A 23507-nucleotide genomic window follows, 5' to 3' on the forward strand; every position below is an offset into this window, starting at 1 on the left:
AATGCGAACCTGCACCACCTCTGATGGTGGCCGTGACTACTGGCTTTACAGATTCATGGAACACTATTCCCTAAATTTTTATATGTAGTTAACTGTGTGCCCTTTATAAATCAAATTCAATTTGGCTGGATATCAAATCCTTCACTCACATTTCCTTTCCTTGAGCATCATAAATGTCTTACTGAGGAGGAAGAAAACTTGCAGGAATGACTGAGTCAGCCAGTTTAATTACAGTTCCCTTATCAGCTTCCTGGAACAATTTGCAGCACAAAGCAAGAAAAACAGGATTTGTAAATAGTTAAGACAAATGGTCTGAAACTCCCCTCATGCCCCCCTGTCCCCCCCCCCAAGACCCGAGGGTTACCTATGCTTAAAGAGAAAGGAATCATGCACCCTGCACATGAACACTGCAAAGGTATATATAGTGGTACTTGGAGATACGAATAGACCAACATACAAATTTTTTTAAGATATGAGCTGCAACTCGGTCCATATTTTTGTTCAAGATCCAAGCGAAATTCCGAGATACAAGTCGTGATTCGGGAAGCTGCCGCTAGTTGGTGTGTTGGCGCACGGGTCCAGTATCAGCAGTTTGATATATGAGTTGACTGACTTATGAGCTCAGTTACAGAACAAATTAAATTTGTATCTCAAGGTACCACTGTAAGATGGAAGAAAGCTAACTTTGGAGAGCTGGTGATTTGATGCCTCTGAGGTCACATTGCTCCACTGGAAAATAAACCCCTTCCTTCAGCATATTGTCTTGGCATCTTGTCCTCTGGGAGTCATTTCCTCTGTTCTTGCAACATTACTCCATTTTCTTCTGGCGTAAGAATATGATGTCAAAGCATATGATAATCTGCTTTTCTTTCCTTGTAAATCACTTGCTCTTTTTGCCAAAGTGCCTAATGAATTTTTTTCTTTAATGTCAATTATGTTATTAAAATATGTCTTGGTGTTGGTTATTCTGATTCAGTATTATCAAGCAGCAGGATGCTTTAAAAAGAAGTAGTTTCAAGTTTGTGTACACAAATTTTTACTTAAGGTGAAAACACACAATAAAATACATATATCTTAGCCTGAACAAGCAGTGGCACAGTGGATAGTGTCGAACTGGGTTGCGGAAGACCCAGGTTCGAGATCCCGAGGTCGCCAGCTTGAGCGCGGGCTCATCTGGTTTGAGCAAAGCTCACTGGCTTGGACCCAAGGTCGCTGACTTGAGCAAGGGGTCACTCGGTCTGCTGTAGCCCCATGGTCAAGGCACATATGAGAAAGCAATCAATGAAAAACTAAGGTCTCACAACGAAAAACTGATGATTGATGCTTCTCATCTCTCTCCGTTCCTGTCTGTCTGTTCCTATCTATCCCTCTCTCTGACTCTCTGTCTCTATTAAAAAAAAAAAAAGCATATATCTTAGATGTTCAGTTTGATGTATTGTGACAGTTGTATATGGCTGTGTAACCACCATCCAAAACAAAACATAGTTTCGAATCCTTTTTCATTTGGGAAGTTTTCTTCAGTTATAGTTCTCAGTATTTGTTCCATTCCCTTGTATCGGTTTCATTCCTTAGGGTAGTTAGCCATATATTGGATCTTCTCTATCTTTAATATTGTCACTTTCTTTTAACTCCTTTTTATCTTTCTTTATTCCTTTTTGGTTTTTTAAAAACTTTCTCCTATCTTCTACTTCTTTTAAGACACATATCTGTTGCAGTTATTTGGTCTTACCTTCCTTCTAGTTTATTTCTGAAATTAAAAAAATTTTTTTTTAGTTTTCTTCTATTGTTAATTCTTTCCTCAGTTCTGTGAACTCATGCTTCATTATTCTAATTCTGACTTATGAGTTCTTTCCTGTCTCACAGAAATTAATGTCTTTTAGCTCGTTTTGAAATGGTCAGTTTTGATCTTGTTTGCAAGAATGTCTTTCTCTTGCACTTTCCTTATATGCAGTGATGCTACTTTGTTCCTTATGTTCTTTTGTTTTCTAACCATGAAACTTTTTGCTGCTCATTTTTATGTAAAATTAAGTTTTCCTAACTTCATTAAACTCCTTTTTGAGCCGTTTTCCAAATATGGAAATTTGCTTTCTGAGATCTCATAGCTCTGTCCTTATTCCCTCTTTCTCACTCTTGCCCCGATGGATCTTGCACTTTGGTTCCATTTCCAGCAATACCTCCTCAGTGTGAGCCTGTCCCAAGAAGAGCGCTATTTCAGATCAGTGTCCAGAGTTCACAGACACTAGATTGCTCCAGCCACTGTGGGGCCCAGGCCTGCACCAGCTACTGGCTGTGTGGGGTCCCTCAGATGCCCTGCTCTCTCCCACACAGACACTAGATTGCTCCAGCCACTGTGGGGCCCAGGCCTGCACCAGCTCTTGGCTGTGTGGGATCCCTCAGCTGCCCTGCTCTCTCCCACACAGACACTAGATTGCTCCAACCACTGTGGGGCCCAGGCCTGCACCAGCTCTTGGCTGTGTGGGGTCCCTCAGCTGCCCTGCTTTCTCCCACACAGACACTAGATTGCCCCAGCCTCTGTGGGACCCAGGCCTGCACCAGCTACTGGCTGTGTGGGGTCCCTCAGCTGCCCTGCTTTCTCCCACACAGACACTAGATTGCTCCAGCCACTGTGGGGCCCAGGCCTGCACCAGCTACTGGCTGTGTGGGGTCCCTCAGCTGCCCTGCTCTCTCCCACACAGAAACAGATTCCTCGCAGATTCCATGGCTGTTGACAGACCATGGCTGTTGGCAGTCTGTCCTCACCTGTTTGTACTGTGGAACTCATGTAACTTACCTTATAACCTAGTTTTGTTGTAAATGTTTTCAATGGGTTTTCAGTTTTTCTAATTATTTCATCTGTTTTTATGTTGGCATTTAAAAAAATTTAAAAACTAAGCCACCACCACTATCATCTTCCCAGGATCCTAGATAGCCTGAACAGGAGGATAATCAAAGTACCAATCCTGAGAATGGCAAATTACATGCTTTAAAAATATCAATTTGGTCCTGGCCAGTGGCTCAGTGGATAAACAGTTGGCTTGGTGTATGGACATCTTGGGTTCAATTCCCGGTCTGGGCACACAGGAGAAGTGACCATCTGCTTCTCTCCATCTCCCTCTCCTCCTTCTCTCCCTTTTTCTCTCCCACTACCACTGGCTCGACTGGTTGGAGTGTGGCCCTGGACACTGAGTATAGCTTCCTTGTAGCACATCAGCCTCAGGCACTAAAAAATAACTTGGTACTCGGTACTGGAGCATCGGTCCCAGATGGGGTTGCTCAGTGGATCCCAGTCAGGTCACATGTGGGAGTCTGCCTCACTATTTCTTCTCCTCTCACCTAAAAAAAAAAAAAAATCAATTCTGCCTGACTAGGTGGTGGCGCAGAAGATAGAGCATCTACCTACCTGGGACACTGAGGATCCAGGTTTGAAACCCCGAGGTCACCAGCTTGAGCACGGGCTCACTAGCTTGAGTATGGGACCATAAACATTACCCCATGGTCACTGGCTTGAGCCCAAAGGTTGCTGGTTTGAAGCGTAAGGTTGCAGGCTTGAGCCCAAGGTCACTGGCTTTAGCAAGGGGTCACTGGCTCAGCTAGAGCCCCCAGTCAAGGCACATATGAGAAAGTAATCAATGAATAAAGTGCTACAACTACGAGCTGATGCTTCTTATCTCCCTCTCTCCTCTAAGAAAAAAAAAAATAATTCCTTTTGACCTTACAATCCTAATTCTAGGAATTTATCCTAAAAAAAAACCCCAATATATTTAGGAAAGTGATAAAAATGTATGTAGAAAACTGTTCTGGACTAGACTGGGTGCCATTTTTAATCCCCACTTTTAATATTTCTACTTCTAGTTTGTTACCCCAAACACTATGCTGTGAACTGCCGTGTCCTGTTAAATTCGAAAAATCAACAAATATATGACTGACAAAATTTAAAGATACATACCTTCAAATGTTGGTCCATAAATTGATTCCCCACCATCTCCTTTTCCAGCCACTATATCTGTGAAATTACAATAAATAAACAGTAGAATCCTCCAACTAAAAAGGAAAGTACAATACTGGCAGGGGAAAAATGTTTTAAATTATGATTCCCCTTATACCAATGACTATAGTAAGTTCTACACCATGAAAATATTACTAGCCTGACCAGAAGGTGGCGCAGTGGATAGAGCATTGGACTGGGAAGCGGAGGACCCAGGTTCAAAACCCCAAGGTTACTGGCTTGAGTGCAGGCTCATCTGGTTTTAGCAAGGCTCACCAGCTTGAGCCCAAGATCACTGGGTTGAGCTTGGTTTGCTGTAGCCCCCGGTCAAGGCACATATGAGAAAGCAATCAATGAACTAAGGTGCCACAACAAAGACTTAATGCTTCTCATCTTTTTTTGTTTTTCTTCCTGTCTGTCCCTAGCTATTCCTCTCTCTGTCTCTGTCACAAAAAAGAAAAAAAATATTACTGTTTTCATTTTTTTTTTTTTTTTTATAGAGACAGAGAGAGTCAGAGAGAGGGATAGGGACAGACAGACAGGAACGAAGAGAAATGAGAAGCATCAATCATCAATTTTTCGTTGTGGCACTTTAGTTGTTCGTTGATTGCTTTCTCATATGTGCCTTGACCATGGGCCTTCAGCAGACTGAGTAGCCTCTTGCTCAAGCCAGTAGCCTTGAGTCCAAGCTGGTGAGCTTTTGCTCAAACCAGATGAGGCTGCGCTCAAGCTGGCAACCTCAGGGTCTCGAACCTGGGTCCTCTGCATCCCTGTCTGATGTTCTATCCACTGCACCACCGCCTGGTCAAGCTATGCTTTCATTTTATAAGCACTTTTACATTCAAGACCCTATTTTTTTCCTAATAACTCTTGGAGGTAGATTAAATTATAATGCAAAACTTTGAAATGATAAAGTATTAAATTATAATTGTGATTATTAAAAATGTGTTCCTATAAATTCTGCTTAATTCACAAGTTATTCCATAGTCCATCTTGCTTTTCAGAAAAATGCAAGGATTAAACTGAGAGGATAAATTAGAAACAGTACAATCTTTTTAAAAGGCGAAAGATTTATGTGACCTGAAGAGAAACCAGAGTATAGTATAATCTTTTTAGAGCAAGAATAAAAATAAATGCTTTAAAAAGAATTAATGTTCAAATTTTCATTCCTTGGAACCTTGTAGTGATAACTCATTTATCCAATATTTTGGAAATGAAGTTCCTTTGTAATATAATGAGTTTTTAAAAGGTATTTATAGAGCTCTTTTGCACTACATACATATTTTGGCTTAGGCAATGCTCCTACTATATAAAACTCCATGTACAAGTTATTTTTAATCTATCCATAGCTCAAAGGAAACAAAGCTAATTCTAGTGAAACTAGAGGTTTCTGAGGCCTCTTGGGCCTGTGGCCTCCCCAGTGCCTCTACTTCCTCAGCCTCCCGTCCACCCTCCTTGAATACAGTGGGCAATACTTACCTGACGAAGGACTGTGCCATTTTAACTCAGTATGAGTGATTTATCTATAAAGTGTCTGGGCTGTTTTAAAGATATATGATGCAACAGCAAGCATGTGGAGGGAATGTATACAGGAAGGACATATATTTAAATTATACTAATCACAAAGCTGATTCAGAAGTTAACTGATAAATTTCAAGTCTCCAACCCCTCTCTGCCTGCTACTTTTCCCGTGATTCACCCAGAGGACGCAGCAACTCTCAGCAGCTGCCGCAATGGCTGAAGGCTAAATCCAGGAACAAAGGTCGCTTAGCACCTGCTTCTCCAGATCCTAATGTCTACTTTGCTCAGACAAATCTGTCCAGATGGCTCCCCTTCCTTACTAACACTTAAACACCAGTGACACTTCCTTGGTCTAACATCCATTATTCTAGTCCAGTGGTTCTCAAACTTTTTGAAGTTGAGGCACATTTAAAATCCTACAAATAATTGTATGTGCACTATATACAAATTTCTGAGAAATATGTCATAATAATTAAGTCAAATATTAAAGAAAAAATATAAAGTCCAAGCGTGCTTTTATGGTAATTAAATGAAATAAATATGACAAAATTAAATTTATTCTGACATTAAAAAGCATTTCTGGGCCCTGGCCAGTTGGCTCAGTGGTAGAGCGTCGGCCTGGCGTGCAGGAGTCCCAGGTTTGATTCCCGGCCAGGGCATACAGGAGAAGCACCCATTTGCTTTTCCACCCATCCCCCTCTCCTTCCTTTCTGTCTCTCTCTTCCCCTCCCACAGCCAAGGCTCCACTGGAGCAAAGTTTGCCCGGGCACTGAGGATGGCTCTGTGGCCTCTGCCTCAGGCGCTAGAATGGCTCTGGTTGCAACAGAGCAATGCCCCAGATGGGCAGAGCATCGCCCCCTGGTGGGCATGCCGGGTGGATCCCGGTCGGGTGCATGCGGGAGTCTGCCTCCCCGTTTCCAACTTCAGAAAAATACAAAAAAAGTTAATAATAATAAAAAATAATTTAAAAAAAAAATAAATAAAAAGCATTTCTGTTACATCTTTTGAGTTATGCTTTTTAGAATTTGTAAAAAAAAAGGGGTTAAAAATTTTAAAAATGACAAAAAAGTTATCTTTTTATATATATAGATACATTCTTGGTAAGATTTAGTAAATTCGGCAGGTCCCGGTGCAAATGTGTTAAATTTTTTCATTCTTGTGTTTATGAGAAACATGAGCCTGATGTGTCCTTGTTTAGGCATATATTTGAAAGGCAAACTCTCATTTCCTCATCAATACATTGAAGAATTCCTCTCTTTTTACTCTTCATTGTGTTGAGTGTAGAACAGTGTTTTTCAACTGCCGGTCTGCAAACAATTTCGTGCAGGCCTGTGAAAGAGTTAACCACCCTGATGGTGTATGAAGATTATAGACCCAATGATCTTAGTCAAATTCACTTATGCTCAGGGTGATTTCTGTCTTAGAGGTCCCTGAAATAATTCTCCTATCTTAACTATTCCCCAAGTGTAAAAACATTGAAAGCCACTGGTGTAGAAAACCCCCACCATACATATCATCTTAACTTTACACCAAGCAAAGGATAGAAGAAACTTGTCTCCAGTCTTTCTGGGGAACATGGGAGACAGTGTAAACAATCCAGCACCACAGCTTAACAGCCTTTTGCAACCTAATCAGTCAAGTGAGGTGGGGGGTTGGGCAGACTCAGCTTACAGCCAATTCCCCACACCTCTGTCTCCCAAAAATCTAAACTCCAAAATACCCTGTTGGTTTTTTGGTCCCCAACAGGCACATATTTCTCTGGAATACCATAGGGCGCACCTGGAAATCTTTTGGAGTGTACCAGTGCGCCCTGGCACACACTTTGAGAACTACTGCTAGTTCTTTGCTTTAGATCTCTCAGGGAATTCTTTATATTGATACCTATCAGTATTTAATATTTTTTGTGGCCATAACCCACCCCCATGAATTCAGCCTTATATACCTGGTATTATTTCTATATATTTGAAAACAAATTCAGCAATGCAAAATACTGTTAAAAGTAAACTTTAAAGCCCAATGATTTTTATTTAAATCTTTTGAGAGGAAGGCAGGGATGAAAGGAGGAAGAGAAACAGGGAGAGAGAAAGAGAAGCATCAACTCACTGTTCCACTTAGTTGTGACATTGATTGATTTTCATATGTGCCCTGACTAGGGCTCAAACTAGCAAACTCAGGGTTGAGCCAGCAACCTTGGGATCAGTAACCCTGGGCTCAAGCTGGCAATCCAGGTTCCACTGGTGACATCAACGCTCTGGACGATGCTCTGTCTACTGCGCCACTGGCCAGGGTGCCGATTTAAATGTTGTTTTTTTAAAACTTTTTTTTTTAGATTTTATTTATTCATTTTAGAGAGGAAAGAGAGAAAAAAATGGGGGGAACAGGAAGCATCAACTCCCATATGTACCTTGACTAGGCAAGCCCAGTGTTTTGAACTGGTGACCTCAGCGTTCCAGGTTGACACTTTATCCACTGCAGCACCACAGGTCAGGTATGATTTAAATCTTGAAGATCAGTATAGCAAGGGGACATCTGGAGGACTATCTGGGTTGAGTGTGTCCCAGGCAAAAGAAACAACAAAGACCCTCACGGCACATGTATGCTTGATGTGCTTCAGAAATAGCACGGAGCTTAATGTGTGGAGCACAGTGAGCCAGAGGGAAATGTCAGAGGATGAGATAGGGCTTTGGGGAGGGAAGACTGTGTAGGACCTATTAGTTCCAAAGAGCAAGAAATAATGACTGGAAGCATCATAAGGCATTAACACAAAACCACATTTAGCTCCTGTACTAAAAATTCGACACACAGCCCTGTGGAAATCTGACATCTGAAGGAAAAATGTTTAGAGTTGGCACTTTCAACATACATCATTGAATCTGTACCACATCTTGTGATATTATAATTATCCCCATTTCGTAATTTAAAAACGGATTCAGAAATGCTTATCCAACATAGTACAACTTACATATATCAGTTTGGACTTAAATTGAGTAATCAGAATTTTTTTCCATACTGTCCTTAACATTACTGTTTCACTATTATAAAAACAGGACTTAAGATCTGTACACTTTACTACTTGGAAATTTTACTTCAAAAAAATAAATAAGCCTGACCTGTGGTGGCGCAGTGGATAAAGCGTTGACCTGGGAATGCTGAGGTTGCCGGTTCAAAACCCTGGGCTTGCCTGGTCAAGGCACATATGGGAGTTGAAGCTTCCTGCTCCTCCCCCCTTCTCTCTCTCTCTCTCTCTGTCTCTCTCTCTCTCCTCTAAAAAAATGAATAAATAAAAATAATTTAAAAAAACAGCATAGAAACAAAAAAAAAATTTAAAAAAATAAATAAATAAATAACATGACCCATCTTTCCCAAATCTTACTGGAGGATGGGGGTCCTGGGTGGGGGGCAGGGAGGTCTAAACAAAAACCAAAACCAAGAACATAGCATCTAGGAGCCTAGCAAAGATGAGTCAACACTGAACTAAGTATCAGAAGACCCTGATATCCAAACCCCCCAGGGATTGTTTTATACTAACAAAAAATTAAAAACAATCTAAAGGTTAACTAATGAAGAGTTAAACTGGTATAGCAATATTATAAATTAGGCAGACTCTAAAAATTTTATGTTTATGTATGTTGACATAGGAAGATACATAGTGTTGGGCAAATGAGTTTGTAAAATTTGTATTTTTTAAGTTTCCTCACTTTTATTGTTAGAAAATGGTGCTGGGCAGCGCCAGGTATGTCTATGAAATTGCAAATTACCTTCCTGCTTGGAATGGAATGTTTGCTGGAGGAGAGGTTTTGGGGCCAGAAAAGTTTTAAAAGGAAGGAGGAGAAGGAAAAGGAAGAAGGAAGCCATGGTGTTGCAGGGTGAGAGCACAGAAAGAGAAGGGAGACGGTGTGCAGATGGGGAGCTGAGAGGCTTTTGTGAGATCTGCTGAGACTGGTGGGGCCTTTGATTCTAGGAGGAACCGCAGAAGATTTTCCTGGTTGTGGAACGGGATAGTGTGTCAGTAGCTTTGTGAGCTCTGAATGAATGAAGAGGAAAGTGTTTTCCTTCTATGTGTTTGCTCATTGGCCAGTGCAAGACTTTAATAAAGGAATGGCCCACCATTCTTCGGCTCCCATTTCTTTACCGTCTGTCCGAATCTAATGGGAACCTGCATGTGAATGGCCACGATGGCGGCGGCTCTTGGCCTTACACATAATATATAAAATTAAGTGGCAATATTTAATGTATTTAGAGTTCCTGATGTTGCAGGGTTTAGAAAATTTGACCCACCAAGGTCATGTAATTTTTCTGTACTGTTAAACTTCATTGTAATAAAATGAGAGAAAAATTTATGCCTTTTCATTCATAACCCAGCAGTGGACCACTGCCTGAAAGGTTTGTACAGATGCATGCCACATTAGATGTCCACATAATAAAATTCATAGTTACCAGTGCAAAAAAAAATAAAAATAAAAAAATTAAGTGGCAAGATAATGAAGTAAAATAACGCTATTGGTGATCGATCTTATTTTGGAGAAACTGAGGAGAAATAGCTAACATACAGACTGATAGATAAAATGGTTACTTAGCTGCCATCTCGAGAACAATGCAGGCCCGGAGGAGGTAGAAGGACTGGCTTACTTAGTAACCTGGCCCAATCTCCCCTTGCAGCCAGTTGCTGACTGAGCACGGTTGAGTCAAGGCACAAACAGATTTTGAGGAGATTGGATTTTCCTCCCATCCACAGAGGAAACTGTCTTGTATGAGCAGATGCAACAATGCCAGCTGCTTTTGCCCCAAGCCCTTTGATTATTCCATATAACCCCTACCCTATCCCTCCCTCGGGGCTGACACCCTTTGCTGGTTTCAGCCCACCTGCACCCAAGCACTTTTAAAATAAATTTTCCTTTTGGAACACACTAGCCTCATGTTTTCAGTTTAGCCTGCAGTTTCTGCCTTTCACAAAGTACATGCTCAGGTTAAATCAACATTATATCGACCTCACAATGTTCCAGATTGTAGAAAAATAATTAAACATATTAATTTAAACCTCTGCATAATTCATCAAGTTCAAGCAATCTCCTTCCACATCATGCCATTTCTTTTTTTGTTGTTGTTACTATTTACATGTTATATATATTTTCATTCTTTCACCTTCAATCTTTTTCTTTCTTTTTTATGGAAAGTTATTGGGGTAACATTGGTAAATAAGATTACAGAGGTTTCAGATGCACAATTCTACAATATATCATCTGCATATTGTGGTGTGTAGTCACCACCCCAAGTCAAGTCTCCTTCCATCCATCTATCCCCCCTTTACCCTCTTCTATCTCCCCGCCCCTTTCTCTCTGGTAATAACCATACTGTTGTCTGTGTCTATGAGGTTTTTTCCCCTAAGCCAATTTTTAAATTGCCGACTGATTTCTCCTTATAGAATATTTCCCAAAAGGCCTCCCAAATTTAATTTTGTGCGTTACCTAGGCACCAAGTCTGTGTGAAGCCAAAGGACTGACCTGAAAAGAAGGCAAAAAGGCAATCAAAATACTCTAGATCTCGCTTTTCGGTGTAATAATGTAACATCTTTGATGAGAAGTAAGTTGTTTTCCATTTATTCTATCTTCAAATTCCCACCTTTAGTGTGTTTCTTAAAAGTACTGTATTTTCCAGGCACTCTTATTTACTTAGGTGAGTATTTGAAACTATATTTTGATTAAAAATGTTATGCTACTTTGGCCCTGGCTGGTTGGCTCAGAGGTAGAGTGTCGGCCCAGTGTGTAGATGTCCTGGGTTCGATTCCCAGTCAGGGCACACAGGAGAAGTGCTCATCTGCTTCTCCACCCCTCTCCCTTCTCTCGGTATCCTCCCCACCCCCACAGCCATGGCTCGATTGGAGCAAAGTTGGCCCAGGCGCTAGGGACAGCTCTATGGCCTCTGCCTCAGGCGCTAGAATGGGTCTGGTTGCAATGGAGCAACACCCCAGATGGGCAGAGCATCACCCCCTGGTGGGCATGCTGGGTGGATCCTGGTCGGGCTCATGTGGTAGTCTGTCTCTGGCCCCCCCTACTAAAAAAAATAAGTAAATATAAAATTTTTTTTTAAATGTTATGCTACTGCCTGACCAGGCAATGGCACAGTGGATAGAGCGTTGGACTGGGATGCAGAGGAACCCAGGTTCGAGACCCCGAGGTCGCCAGCTTGAGCGCGGGCTCATCTGGTTTGAGCAAAGCTCACCAGCTTGGACCCAAGGTCGCAGGCTTGAGTAAGGGGTTACTCAGTCTGCTGTAGCCCCGCGGTCAAGACACATGTGAGAAAGCAATCAATGAACTAAAGCGCCACAATGAAAAACTGATGATTGATGCTTCTCATCTCTCTTCATTCCTGTCTGTCTGTCCCTATCTATCCCTCTCTCTCTGACTGTCTCTCTCTCTGTAAAAAAAAAAAATGTTTCTTACATGACCTTTTATTTTGGAACATAGCTGGTAACATACATTAGACTTGTTTAATAGTTGGGGAATTTTTAAAGGGTATGAATATCTTAACTCACCATTTGGGCATATAAAGTATCCTTTAAATATATAGAACACTGGCCCTGGCCGGTTGGCTCAGTGGTAGAGCGTCGGCCTGGCGTGCGGGGGACCCGGGTTCGATTCCCGGCCAGGGCACATAGGAGAAGCGCTCATTTGCTTCTCCACCCCCCCCCTCCTTCCTCTCTTTCTCTCTCTTCCCCTCCTGCAGCCGAGGCTCCATTGGAGCAGGGATGGCCCGGGCGCTGGGGATGGCTCCTTGGCCTCTGCCCCAGGCGCTAGAGTGGCTCTGGTCGTGCAGAGCGACGCCCCGGAGGGGCAGAGCATCACCCCTGGTGGGTGTGCCGGGTGGATCCCGGTTGGGCGCATGCGGGAGTCTGTCTGTCTCTCCCCGTTTCCAGCTTCAGAAAAATACAGAAAATACAAAAAAAATAAAAAAAATAAAAAAAAAAAATATATAGAACACTTAATATTAAATATATCTAATTCTTATATGCATTTCACAAAGGTGGATAAAATTTTGCACATTCTGATTTGACGTTAAAATTAAGCTGTATTTAAGATTTTTAAACTCACCTCCTCCTTGTATCCAACCATTCTGTACTAGTCGATGAAAAATTGAGCCTGCATAATGTAGTCTGATGCCACTTTGAGAAAAACCTGCTTTTCCTGTGCATAAGACCTGAAAATTTTCACATGTTTTGGGGCATACATCACTGTACAGCTACAAAATAAAGATTAAATATTTCAAAGATTAAATATTCAACATTTCGAAAGTTATAAATTCCCATTCCCCACAACTTACTAAAACAACAAGGACAAAAAACCCCTCTTACCTCAAAAACCAATCTTCCAATTGGATAAACATCAATAGAAATATCCAAGAACACAATATCATGCTGTTAAAATTCAGGAGAAAATGATAGTGCAGGTAAATGTCTTAGAAGAAAATTTTAGATATGACCAAAAATAAAGCAATATTGTTTTTATTGATGTCAACAGCATTAACAGTGGAGAACCTAACAGCAAAATTAAAAGAATGACTTAAAGATTTTTGTTAAATTTTATTACATTGTCTTTATAACCTAAATAACACACTTTTTAAAACCCTTTATTAGTGCAGCTTTGAGTAACATTACCCTGTCACCAAGACTGAGAACACCTGGCCTAGATATCCACTACCATCACTAACTAGGTGTGGAAAGGAACACCAGCCAGTCCCTTTGGGAAAAGTAGGAGACTAGGAATTCTTTTCTTTCTTGTGTAATTTTGGGAAAACAGCCAATGTGAGCACTATGGATTTGGTTACCATGTGTTCTGGATTTTCAGAGACAGCTCAGATTAGCTAACGAGAGCCAGGCCAGCCTTTCTGAGTGGGAAAATAAGGCCACCATATCCATAGGAGGCATGATTTCAGGGATTGGGAAGAGAGACTCTGGGCTTTCGATGCTGTGCAATCATGTCCTCATGTTCCCAGAGAACCCCACCTCTTGTTTTTAAATGACATCCTTTCTGGTAGACAGCTCACATTTGTGAGATCTTGTCTAGCTTTACAAAGAAGCATCCAAAATGAAAACACCAGTCTCTATCACAGTAGCATTCATTTAGGGAGCAGAGTACATCTAATGTACATTTAGGGAGCAGAGTACATCTAATGTACATTTAGGGAGCAGAGTACATTTTGAATCTTAGACACCATTGTCATACATAAAAATGCCACCTGACTTACATAATTTGCCTTGCTTTATTTCTTAAGAATCTAGGAACACAAATGAAATCACTTTTAATTTGTGCCTCTCAGCTTCTGTATGACAATTTCTTAATTATAAACGAATATATAACTTTAGAATAAGAGGCATAATATAATAAACTTCACAGGCTTAGGAGAAAAAAGATCCACTGAAAATCATGATTCCCTATACAACAATATCTTATCTTTATGGGGTTATCAAAGTAGACAATTCTAAAATTCTAATGAAAAGAGAGCAAATGAACGCTACACAAGATAATGTCTCCTAGCAGCCAAACCCACAAAGAGAATTATGTAGCATATCAATCCAATCCAGAAGTAAACCAACTCAGGGTTTTACTCAGCAAGAAAACACCTAAGGATCTTCTCTGGAATCTAGGGGCCCTCTCCTCATTGCCACTAATTAATTCAAACCATCCTTCTCTCCAGCCCATGCCACTACAGCAGCTTTCGAGATGGCTGCCCTGCCACCAGGCTGTTTCCTCACAGCCCTAAAAGTTGTTCCAAAACAGCAAAGAGGACTATGTCCTACTCTTTCTGAAAAGCTCTGTTGGCTGGGCTTTCTTCCATTAAAATCCAACTGCTTGGTTCAGAATGGATAGTAAATTCAACCTTTCTTCACTGGACCTGTTTGGGTTATTATCCTACTTAACAGCTCAACACCTTTCCTTTTGGGGGGAATTCCCTACAGAGCCCCACCACCTTCTACAGAACTGAAAGGGGCCAGATTCCCCCTCCCTCCCTCAACCCTGTAAGATCCCAAGTGCACGGGTATGACCTGAGCTCCACAGGTTAGGTGCTCCTGCCAGGGCACTGGCTCTCCAGGGAGTGAAAAAAGTCAGCCGAGAAGTTATTCTTGGCAAAGATGGCAATTCGAACCCAGGCCTGCAGGCATCCGTGGCAGATCCCGGCTGCACATTCCTGGGGCGTGGCTCTGGCCATGTCTTCCTGTTGCCAGGTCTCCCTTGGTTCCTACCTGCTTTCTAAAGCAGGTTCTCTAGCTTACCTGTCAGTTGTGAGTTTACCAATATCCTTTTGCATACTCTTCTTCCTTAAGTCAACCAGAGCAGCTTAGTATTGACAGCATCAAGAATCTTAACCAATACTCTCATTTTCCTAGCCTCTTCACTGTCCCCAGTTATTCCCAGAGGACACACGTACTTCTAGACTCCTGTCCCTTTGGGAATTAACTGCTATGAACATTAGATTCCTCCCCAGAGTTTCTAGCATTTTCCAAGTGCACTGTTTATTTAACTAAACATTCACTGAGCACCTACTATGTTTCAGATTCTGTTCAAGGCAGTGGTTAAACGAGGATGCAGGATATTAGTCTTTGCCTTTGCACAACTCAGAAAGACATTGGAATTTTTGTGGGTCTAAGCCGACATGAGCATGAAGTGATTTTCAGCATGTGGCAGTTGTTGCTACAAGGTTTGATCAAAATTACAGAGTACTTTTATTTCCATTGTTATCTACCCTGATGTCTCTTACTATGTGGACCTCAACCTCCATGACTGTCCTCTGCCACTGGAAAACCCAACGCTATAGCTTGTCCAGTCCTGCTCTCACCAACTATGTGTCATGCTTTAAAATGTCACCTTTCTTCTCAAACTTTCCACTCTCTTAGTGCAGTTGCTGTCACTTAGATGTTAGAAAATACTAATTAAAATATTCCACTCTAAAGGTGGATGACTGATAGGCTTGACCTTCTCTGATGGGGAGTCTCTATATTTTAAGATGAATGATGAAGCATATAAACCTCTGAGGGAAATGGAAATGTTTGAGCAGGGATGCTCCTGCCTGCTATGAGAGATGCCTATTGGACACACCACCAAGCCAAACCCTGCCATATTATAAGCCTTTGCAAACCTGCTCTTTTATATTCCTTTCATTAGGGTATCAGTAATTAATGCTGGATCAACATGAATCATCAAAGATTCCACTATTTTTCTTTAAAAGTTAGTGTAACTTGCCTTGGTGTTTCTTATGAAATTAGCAGAATAATCCATAGTAAGTGCCTCATAAAGTTCAGGCGGCTTAAAATCAACTACATCCCACACCTTATGGGCCCATTTCCGAAGATCAAGTGCATCACCCAGGAGTTGATTATTAATAAAACACATGACATAGGAAGAATATTCCCAGACTTCATTCTTAAGTTCCTGTAAAGAAAAAGGACCAAAAAAGAAAAAAATTAAATATAACTAAGAAGAAAGAAAGAAGAAAAAAAAACTTGCTAAACCCACAAGTTAGAGCTTGGGTTCAATTCTAGGGTTGAATCTTTAAAAAAGTATTTTTTTGCCACCTTTCAGAATTGTGCTCTCAGAAAGACTTTAAGAACATCTTTCAAGACTCTGACATCACTGAAAGCAAAGAATGACCTAAAAGTATTCTTAAAACTGAGCCTGACCTGTGGTGGCACAGCAGATAAAGCATCAACTCAGAACGCTGAGGTTGTCGGTTTGAAACTCTGGGCTTGCCTGGTCAAGGCATATATGGGAGTTGATGCTCCTCTTTCCCCCTTCTCTCTCTCTCTCTCTCTCTCCCCCCCCTCTAAAATAAATAAATAAAATCTTTAAAAACAGTAATCTTAAAAATGGTATCATCATAGAAAATAGATGGAAAGCTGATAATAAAAATCTGTGTGTATAGTGAATTTATATTAACTTGAAAACAAAAGGCAATCTGTAGCATCATTTCTGAAGAGCATTTTACTGCGTGGACAAATGGAAAGGTCAGGGGTTGTTGGTAAGACTTGGTTTTCAGTGCCAAGGATGAAAACAATGCTTCATTGACGAAGGGTGAGGGAGAGGAAATGCTTCCTGAGGGCATTTCCTTCAGCAGGGAGTCCCAGGAACCCTAGGGCAGTGAGGAAGGGGACTCAGCAGCATCAACACTATCAAGGGCTAACTCCTTCAAAATGAATAACTTTGGTGTTTTCATACACACAACACCCCCAGTCAACCTCCCGAATCCCAGTGTATGGCCACTGACTCATGTCCCCTCCGAGATCTGATTTATTACTACCCAGTGCCAGTCCTGGCAAAACCATGGCTAATTTGGGACAGCTCTTCTCTAATTTTAGTGGGCAGTCAGAATTACAGATTGCTGAGCCCCACTTGAGTTTCTGACTCGGGCGGGCGGGGCCTGAGACCCACATTTCTAACATCCCAGGAGCCGCTACTGCTGCGGGCCTGGAGACCACACTTAGAGAAATGCAGGTCTGGGGAACAGCCTGCCTGCAGCCTGCCAACCTTGCAGCTCTTCTCCGATTTCATATTTGTTTGCTAACCCCATGCCTCTGTCAAAACCTGCTTCAAGGAAGATGATACACTTGTTCATGCTGAACTGTAAGTCACTGATCAAGCCTGTGGGTCAACACTCCCTGGATTGTTTGAATTTACCATGTTTCCACATTTCACAGGACACAAAACTTGGAAAGGGGAGAAAACATTTAATTGTGGAAAGTTTAGTTCACTTGGTGAGAGAAATGCAGCAGAAGGTACACTTTATTCAGAGGCTTAAGACATGAATGCCTTGTCTTTGTGTCTTCCGTACATACGAGACCTCCTCGCTTGCCTCAAGATAGTGGGCTGGACCTGATGGTTTCTGGGGTTTTCCAGCACTAGGATGTATGATGCTGCCTTTTTTGGAGAAGAGAAAGGCATCTCACAAGTCCTGAAGCCAACCCCTCCGGTGCATAACACATGCCACTGAGGCTTACAGCCAGCCCGGACCTAACCTCAAGTGTGCTGAGAAGCACCACATCTAACATGTGACAGACACCACATCTAACATGAGACATAGCACTACATCTTCCAACATGTGACAGAGCACCACATCTAACATGGGACATAGCACTACATCTTCCAACATGTGACAGAGCACCACATCTAACATGGGACATAGCACTACATCTTCCAACATGTGACAGAGCACCACATCTAACATGGGACACAGCACTACATCTTCCAACATGTGACAGAGCACCACATCTAACATGGGACATAGCACTACATCTTCTAACATGTGACAGAGCACCACATCTAACATGGGACACAGCACTACATCTTCCAACATGTGACAGAGCACCACATCTAACATGGGACACAGCACTACATCTTCTAACATGTGACAGAGCACCACATCTAACATGGGACACAGCACTACATCTTCTAACATGTGACAGAGCACCACATCTAACATGGGACACAGCACTACATCTTCTAACATGTGACAGAGCACCACATCTAACATGGGACACAGCACTACATCTTCTAACATGTGACAGAGCACCACATCTAACATGGGACACAGCACTACATCTTCTAACATGTGACAGAGCACCACATCTAACATGGGACATAGTACTACATCTTCTAACATGTGACAGAGCACCACATCTAACATGGGACACAGCACTACATCTTCTAACATGTGACAGAGCACCACATCTAACATGGGACACAGCACTGCATCTTCCAACATGTGACAGAGCACCACATCTAACATGGGACACAGCACTACATCTTCTAACATGTGACAGAGCACCACATCTAACATGGGACATAGCACTACATCTTCTAACATGTGAAGAGCACCACATCTAACATGGGACACAGCACTACATCTTCCAACATGTGACAGAGCACCACATCTAACATGGGACACAGCACTACATCTTCTAACATGTGACAGAGCACCACATCTAACATGGGACACAGCACTACATCTTCTAACATGTGACAGAGCACCACATCTAACATGGGACACAGCACTACATCTTCTAACATGTGACAGAGCACCACATCTAACATGGGACACAGCACTACATCTTCTAACATGTGACAGAGCACCACATCTAACATGGGACATAGTACTACATCTTCTAACATGTGACAGAGCACCACATCTAACATGGGACACAGCACTACATCTTCTAACATGTGACAGAGCACCACATCTAACATGGGACACAGCACTACATCTTCCAACATGTGACAGAGCACCACATCTAACATGGGACATAGCAATACATCTTCTAACATGTGACAGAGCACCACATCTAACATGGGACATAGTACTACATCTTCTAACATGTGACAGAGCACCACATCTAACATGGGACATAGCACTACATCTTCCAACATGTGACAGAGCACCACATCTAACATGGGACACAGCACTACATCTTCTAACATGTGAAGAGCACCACATCTAACATGGGACATAGCACTACATCTTCTAACATGTGACAGAGCACCACATCTAACATGGGACACAGCACTACATCTTCCAACATGTGACAGAGCACCACATCTAACATGGGACATAGCACTACATCTTCTAACATGTGACAGAGCACCACATCTAACATGGGACATAGCAATACATCTTCTAACATGTGACAGAGCACCACATCTAACATGGGACACAGCACTACATCTTCCAACATGTGACAGAGCACCACATCTAACATGGGACATAGCAATACATCTTCTAACATGTGACAGAGCACCACATCTAACATGGGACACAGCACTACATCTTCCAACATGTGACAGAGCACCACATCTAACATGGGACACAGCACTACATCTTCCAACATGTGACAGAGCACCACATCTAACATGGGACATAGCACTACATCTTCCAACATGTGACAGAGCACCACATCTAACATGGGACACAGCACTACATCTTCCAACATGTGACAGAGCACCACATCTAACATGGGACATAGCAATACATCTTCTAACATGTGACAGAGCACCACATCTAACATGGGACATAGCACTACATCTTCCAACATGTGACAGAGCACCACATCTAACATGGGACATAGCACTACATCTTCTAACATGTGAAGAGCACCACATCTAACATGGGACATAGCACTACATCTTCTAACATGTGACAAGAGCACCACATCTAACATGGGACACAGCACTACATCTTCCAACATGTGACAGAGCACCACATCTAACATGGGACACAGCACTACATCTTCCAACATGTGACAGAGCACCACATCTAACATGGGACACAGCACTACATCTTCCAACATGTGACAGAGCACCACATCTAACATGGGACATAGCACTACATCTTCCAACATGTGACAGAGCACCACATCTAACATGGGACACAGCACTACATCTTCTAACATGTGACAGAGCACCACATCTAACATGGGACACAGCACTACATCTTCCAACATGTGACAGAGCACCACATCTAACATGGGACACAGCACTACATCTTCCAACATGTGACAGAGCACCACATCTAACATGGGACATAGCACTACATCTTCCAACATGTGACAGAGCACCACATCTAACATGGGACATAGCACTACATCTTCTAACATGTGACAGAGCACCACATCTAACATGGGACACAGCACTACATCTTCTAACATGTGACAGAGCACCACATCTAACATGGGACACAGCACTACATCTTCTAACATGTGACAGAGCACCACATCTAACATGGGACATAGCAATACATCTTCTAACATGTGAAGAGCACCACATCTAACATGGGACATAGCAATACATCTTCTAACATGTGACAGAGCACCACATCTAACATGGGACACAGCACTACATCTTCCAACATGTGACAGAGCACCACATCTAACATGGGACACAGCACTACATCTTCCAACATGTGACAGAGCACCACATCTAACATGGGACACAGCACTACATCTTCCAACATGTGACAGAGCACCACATCTAACATGGGACATAGCACTACATCTTCTAACATGTGACAGAGCACCACATCTAACATGGGACACAGCACTACATCTTCCAACATGTGACAGAGCACCACATCTAACATGGGACACAGCACTACATCTTCCAACATGTGACAAGAGCACCACATCTAACATGGGACATAGCAATACATCTTCTAACATGTGACAGAGCACCACATCTAACATGGGACACAGCACTACATCTTCTAACATGTGACAGAGCACCACATCTAACATGGGACATAGCACTACATCTTCTAACATGTGACAGAGCACCACATCTAACATGGGACACAGCACTACATCTTCTAACATGTGACAGAGCACCACATCTAACATGGGACACAGCACTACATCTTCTAACATGTGACAGAGCACCACATCTAACATGGGACACAGCACTACATCTTCTAACATGTGACAGAGCACCACATCTAACATGGGACACAGCACTACATCTTCTAACATGTGACAGAGCACCACATCTAACATGGGACACAGCACTACATCTTCTAACATGTGACAGAGCACCACATCTAACATGGGACATAGTACTACATCTTCTAACATGTGACAGAGCACCACATCTAACATGGGACACAGCACTACATCTTCTAACATGTGACAGAGCACCACATCTAACATGGGACACAGCACTACATCTTCCAACATGTGACAGAGCACCACATCTAACATGGGACACAGCACTACATCTTCTAACATGTGACAGAGCACCACATCTAACATGGGACATAGCACTACATCTTCTAACATGTGAAGAGCACCACATCTAACATGGGACACAGCACTACATCTTCCAACATGTGACAGAGCACCACATCTAACATGGGACATAGCACTACATCTTCTAACATGTGACAGAGCACCACATCTAACATGGGACACAGCACTACATCTTCCAACATGTGACAGAGCACCACATCTAACATGGGACACAGCACTACATCTTCCAACATGTGACAAGAGCACCACATCTAACATGGGACATAGCAATACATCTTCTAACATGTGACAGAGCACCACATCTAACATGGGACACAGCACTACATCTTCTAACATGTGACAGAGCACCACATCTAACATGGGACATAGCACTACATCTTCTAACATGTGACAGAGCACCACATCTAACATGGGACACAGCACTACATCTTCTAACATGTGACAGAGCACCACATCTAACATGGGACACAGCACTACATCTTCTAACATGTGACAGAGCACCACATCTAACATGGGACACAGCACTACATCTTCTAACATGTGACAGAGCACCACATCTAACATGGGACACAGCACTACATCTTCTAACATGTGACAGAGCACCACATCTAACATGGGACATAGTACTACATCTTCTAACATGTGACAGAGCACCACATCTAACATGGGACATAGTACTACATCTTCTAACATGTGACAGAGCACCACATCTAACATGGGACATAGCACTACATCTTCTAACATGTGACAGAGCACCACATCTAACATGGGACACAGCACTACATCTTCTAACATGTGACAGAGCACCACATCTAACATGGGACACAGCACTACATCTTCTAACATGTGACAGAGCACCACATCTAACATGGGACACAGCACTACATCTTCTAACATGTGACAGAGCACCACATCTAACATGGGACACAGCACTACATCTTCTAACATGTGACAGAGCACCACATCTAACATGGGACATAGTACTACATCTTCTAACATGTGACAGAGCACCACATCTAACATGGGACACAGCACTACATCTTCTAACATGTGACAGAGCACCACATCTAACATGGGACACAGCACTACATCTTCCAACATGTGACAGAGCACCACATCTAACATGGGACATAGCAATACATCTTCTAACATGTGACAGAGCACCACATCTAACATGGGACATAGTACTACATCTTCTAACATGTGACAGAGCACCACATCTAACATGGGACATAGCACTACATCTTCTAACATGTGACAGAGCACCACATCTAACATGGGACACAGCACTACATCTTCTAACATGTGAAGAGCACCACATCTAACATGGGACATAGCACTACATCTTCTAACATGTGACAGAGCACCACATCTAACATGGGACACAGCACTACATCTTCCAACATGTGACAGAGCACCACATCTAACATGGGACATAGCACTACATCTTTTAACATGTGACAGAGCACCACATCTAACATGGGATATAGCAATACATCTTCTAACATGTGACAGAGCACCACATCTAACATGGGACACAGCACTACATCTTTCAACATGTGACAGAGCACCACATCTAACATGGGACATAGCAATACATCTTCTAACATGTGACAGAGCACCACATCTAACATGGGACACAGCACTACATCTTCCAACATGTGACAGAGCACCACATCTAACATGGGACACAGCACTACATCTTCCAACATGTGACAGAGCACCACATCTAACATGGGACATAGCACTACATCTTCCAACATGTGACAGAGCACCACATCTAACATGGGACACAGCACTACATCTTCCAACATGTGACAGAGCACCACATCTAACATGGGACATAGCAATACATCTTCTAACATGTGACAGAGCACCACATCTAACATGGGACATAGCACTACATCTTCCAACATGTGACAGAGCACCACATCTAACATGGGACATAGCACTACATCTTCTAACATGTGAAGAGCACCACATCTAACATGGGACATAGCACTACATCTTCTAACATGTGACAAGAGCACCACATCTAACATGGGACACAGCACTACATCTTCCAACATGTGACAGAGCACCACATCTAACATGGGACACAGCACTACATCTTCCAACATGTGACAGAGCACCACATCTAACATGGGACACAGCACTACATCTTCCAACATGTGACAGAGCACCACATCTAACATGGGACATAGCACTACATCTTCCAACATG

The 23507-nt window shown here is 42.4% G+C and overlaps 1 protein-coding gene across 8 annotated transcripts in view; it reads right to left on the reverse strand.

Annotated features, from left to right (window-relative positions):
- PPIL6 (peptidylprolyl isomerase like 6) overlaps positions 1-23507 on the reverse strand; it is a 46587-nt gene that overhangs the window by 14288 nt on the left and 8792 nt on the right. For 2 of the 8 annotated variants that reach the window (XM_066248411.1, XM_066248417.1), the window contains exons 3-7: positions 15742-15930; positions 12855-12917; positions 12595-12742; positions 10972-11007; positions 3947-4003 (exon numbers count right to left, since the gene is read on the reverse strand). In XM_066248411.1, coding sequence (XP_066104508.1) covers positions 3947-4003; positions 10972-11007; positions 12595-12742; positions 12855-12917; positions 15742-15930 — 493 coding nt within the window. The remainder of the gene's footprint in view (positions 1-3946; positions 4004-10971; positions 11008-12594; positions 12743-12854; positions 12918-15741; positions 15931-23507) is intronic. The other 6 variants (XM_066248415.1, XM_066248413.1, XM_066248418.1 and 3 more) reach the window with 6 other exon arrangements.

The sequence above is a fragment of the Saccopteryx bilineata genome, chromosome 12 (genome assembly GCF_036850765.1).
Source record: "Saccopteryx bilineata isolate mSacBil1 chromosome 12, mSacBil1_pri_phased_curated, whole genome shotgun sequence".
NCBI lineage: Eukaryota > Metazoa > Chordata > Mammalia > Chiroptera > Emballonuridae > Saccopteryx > Saccopteryx bilineata.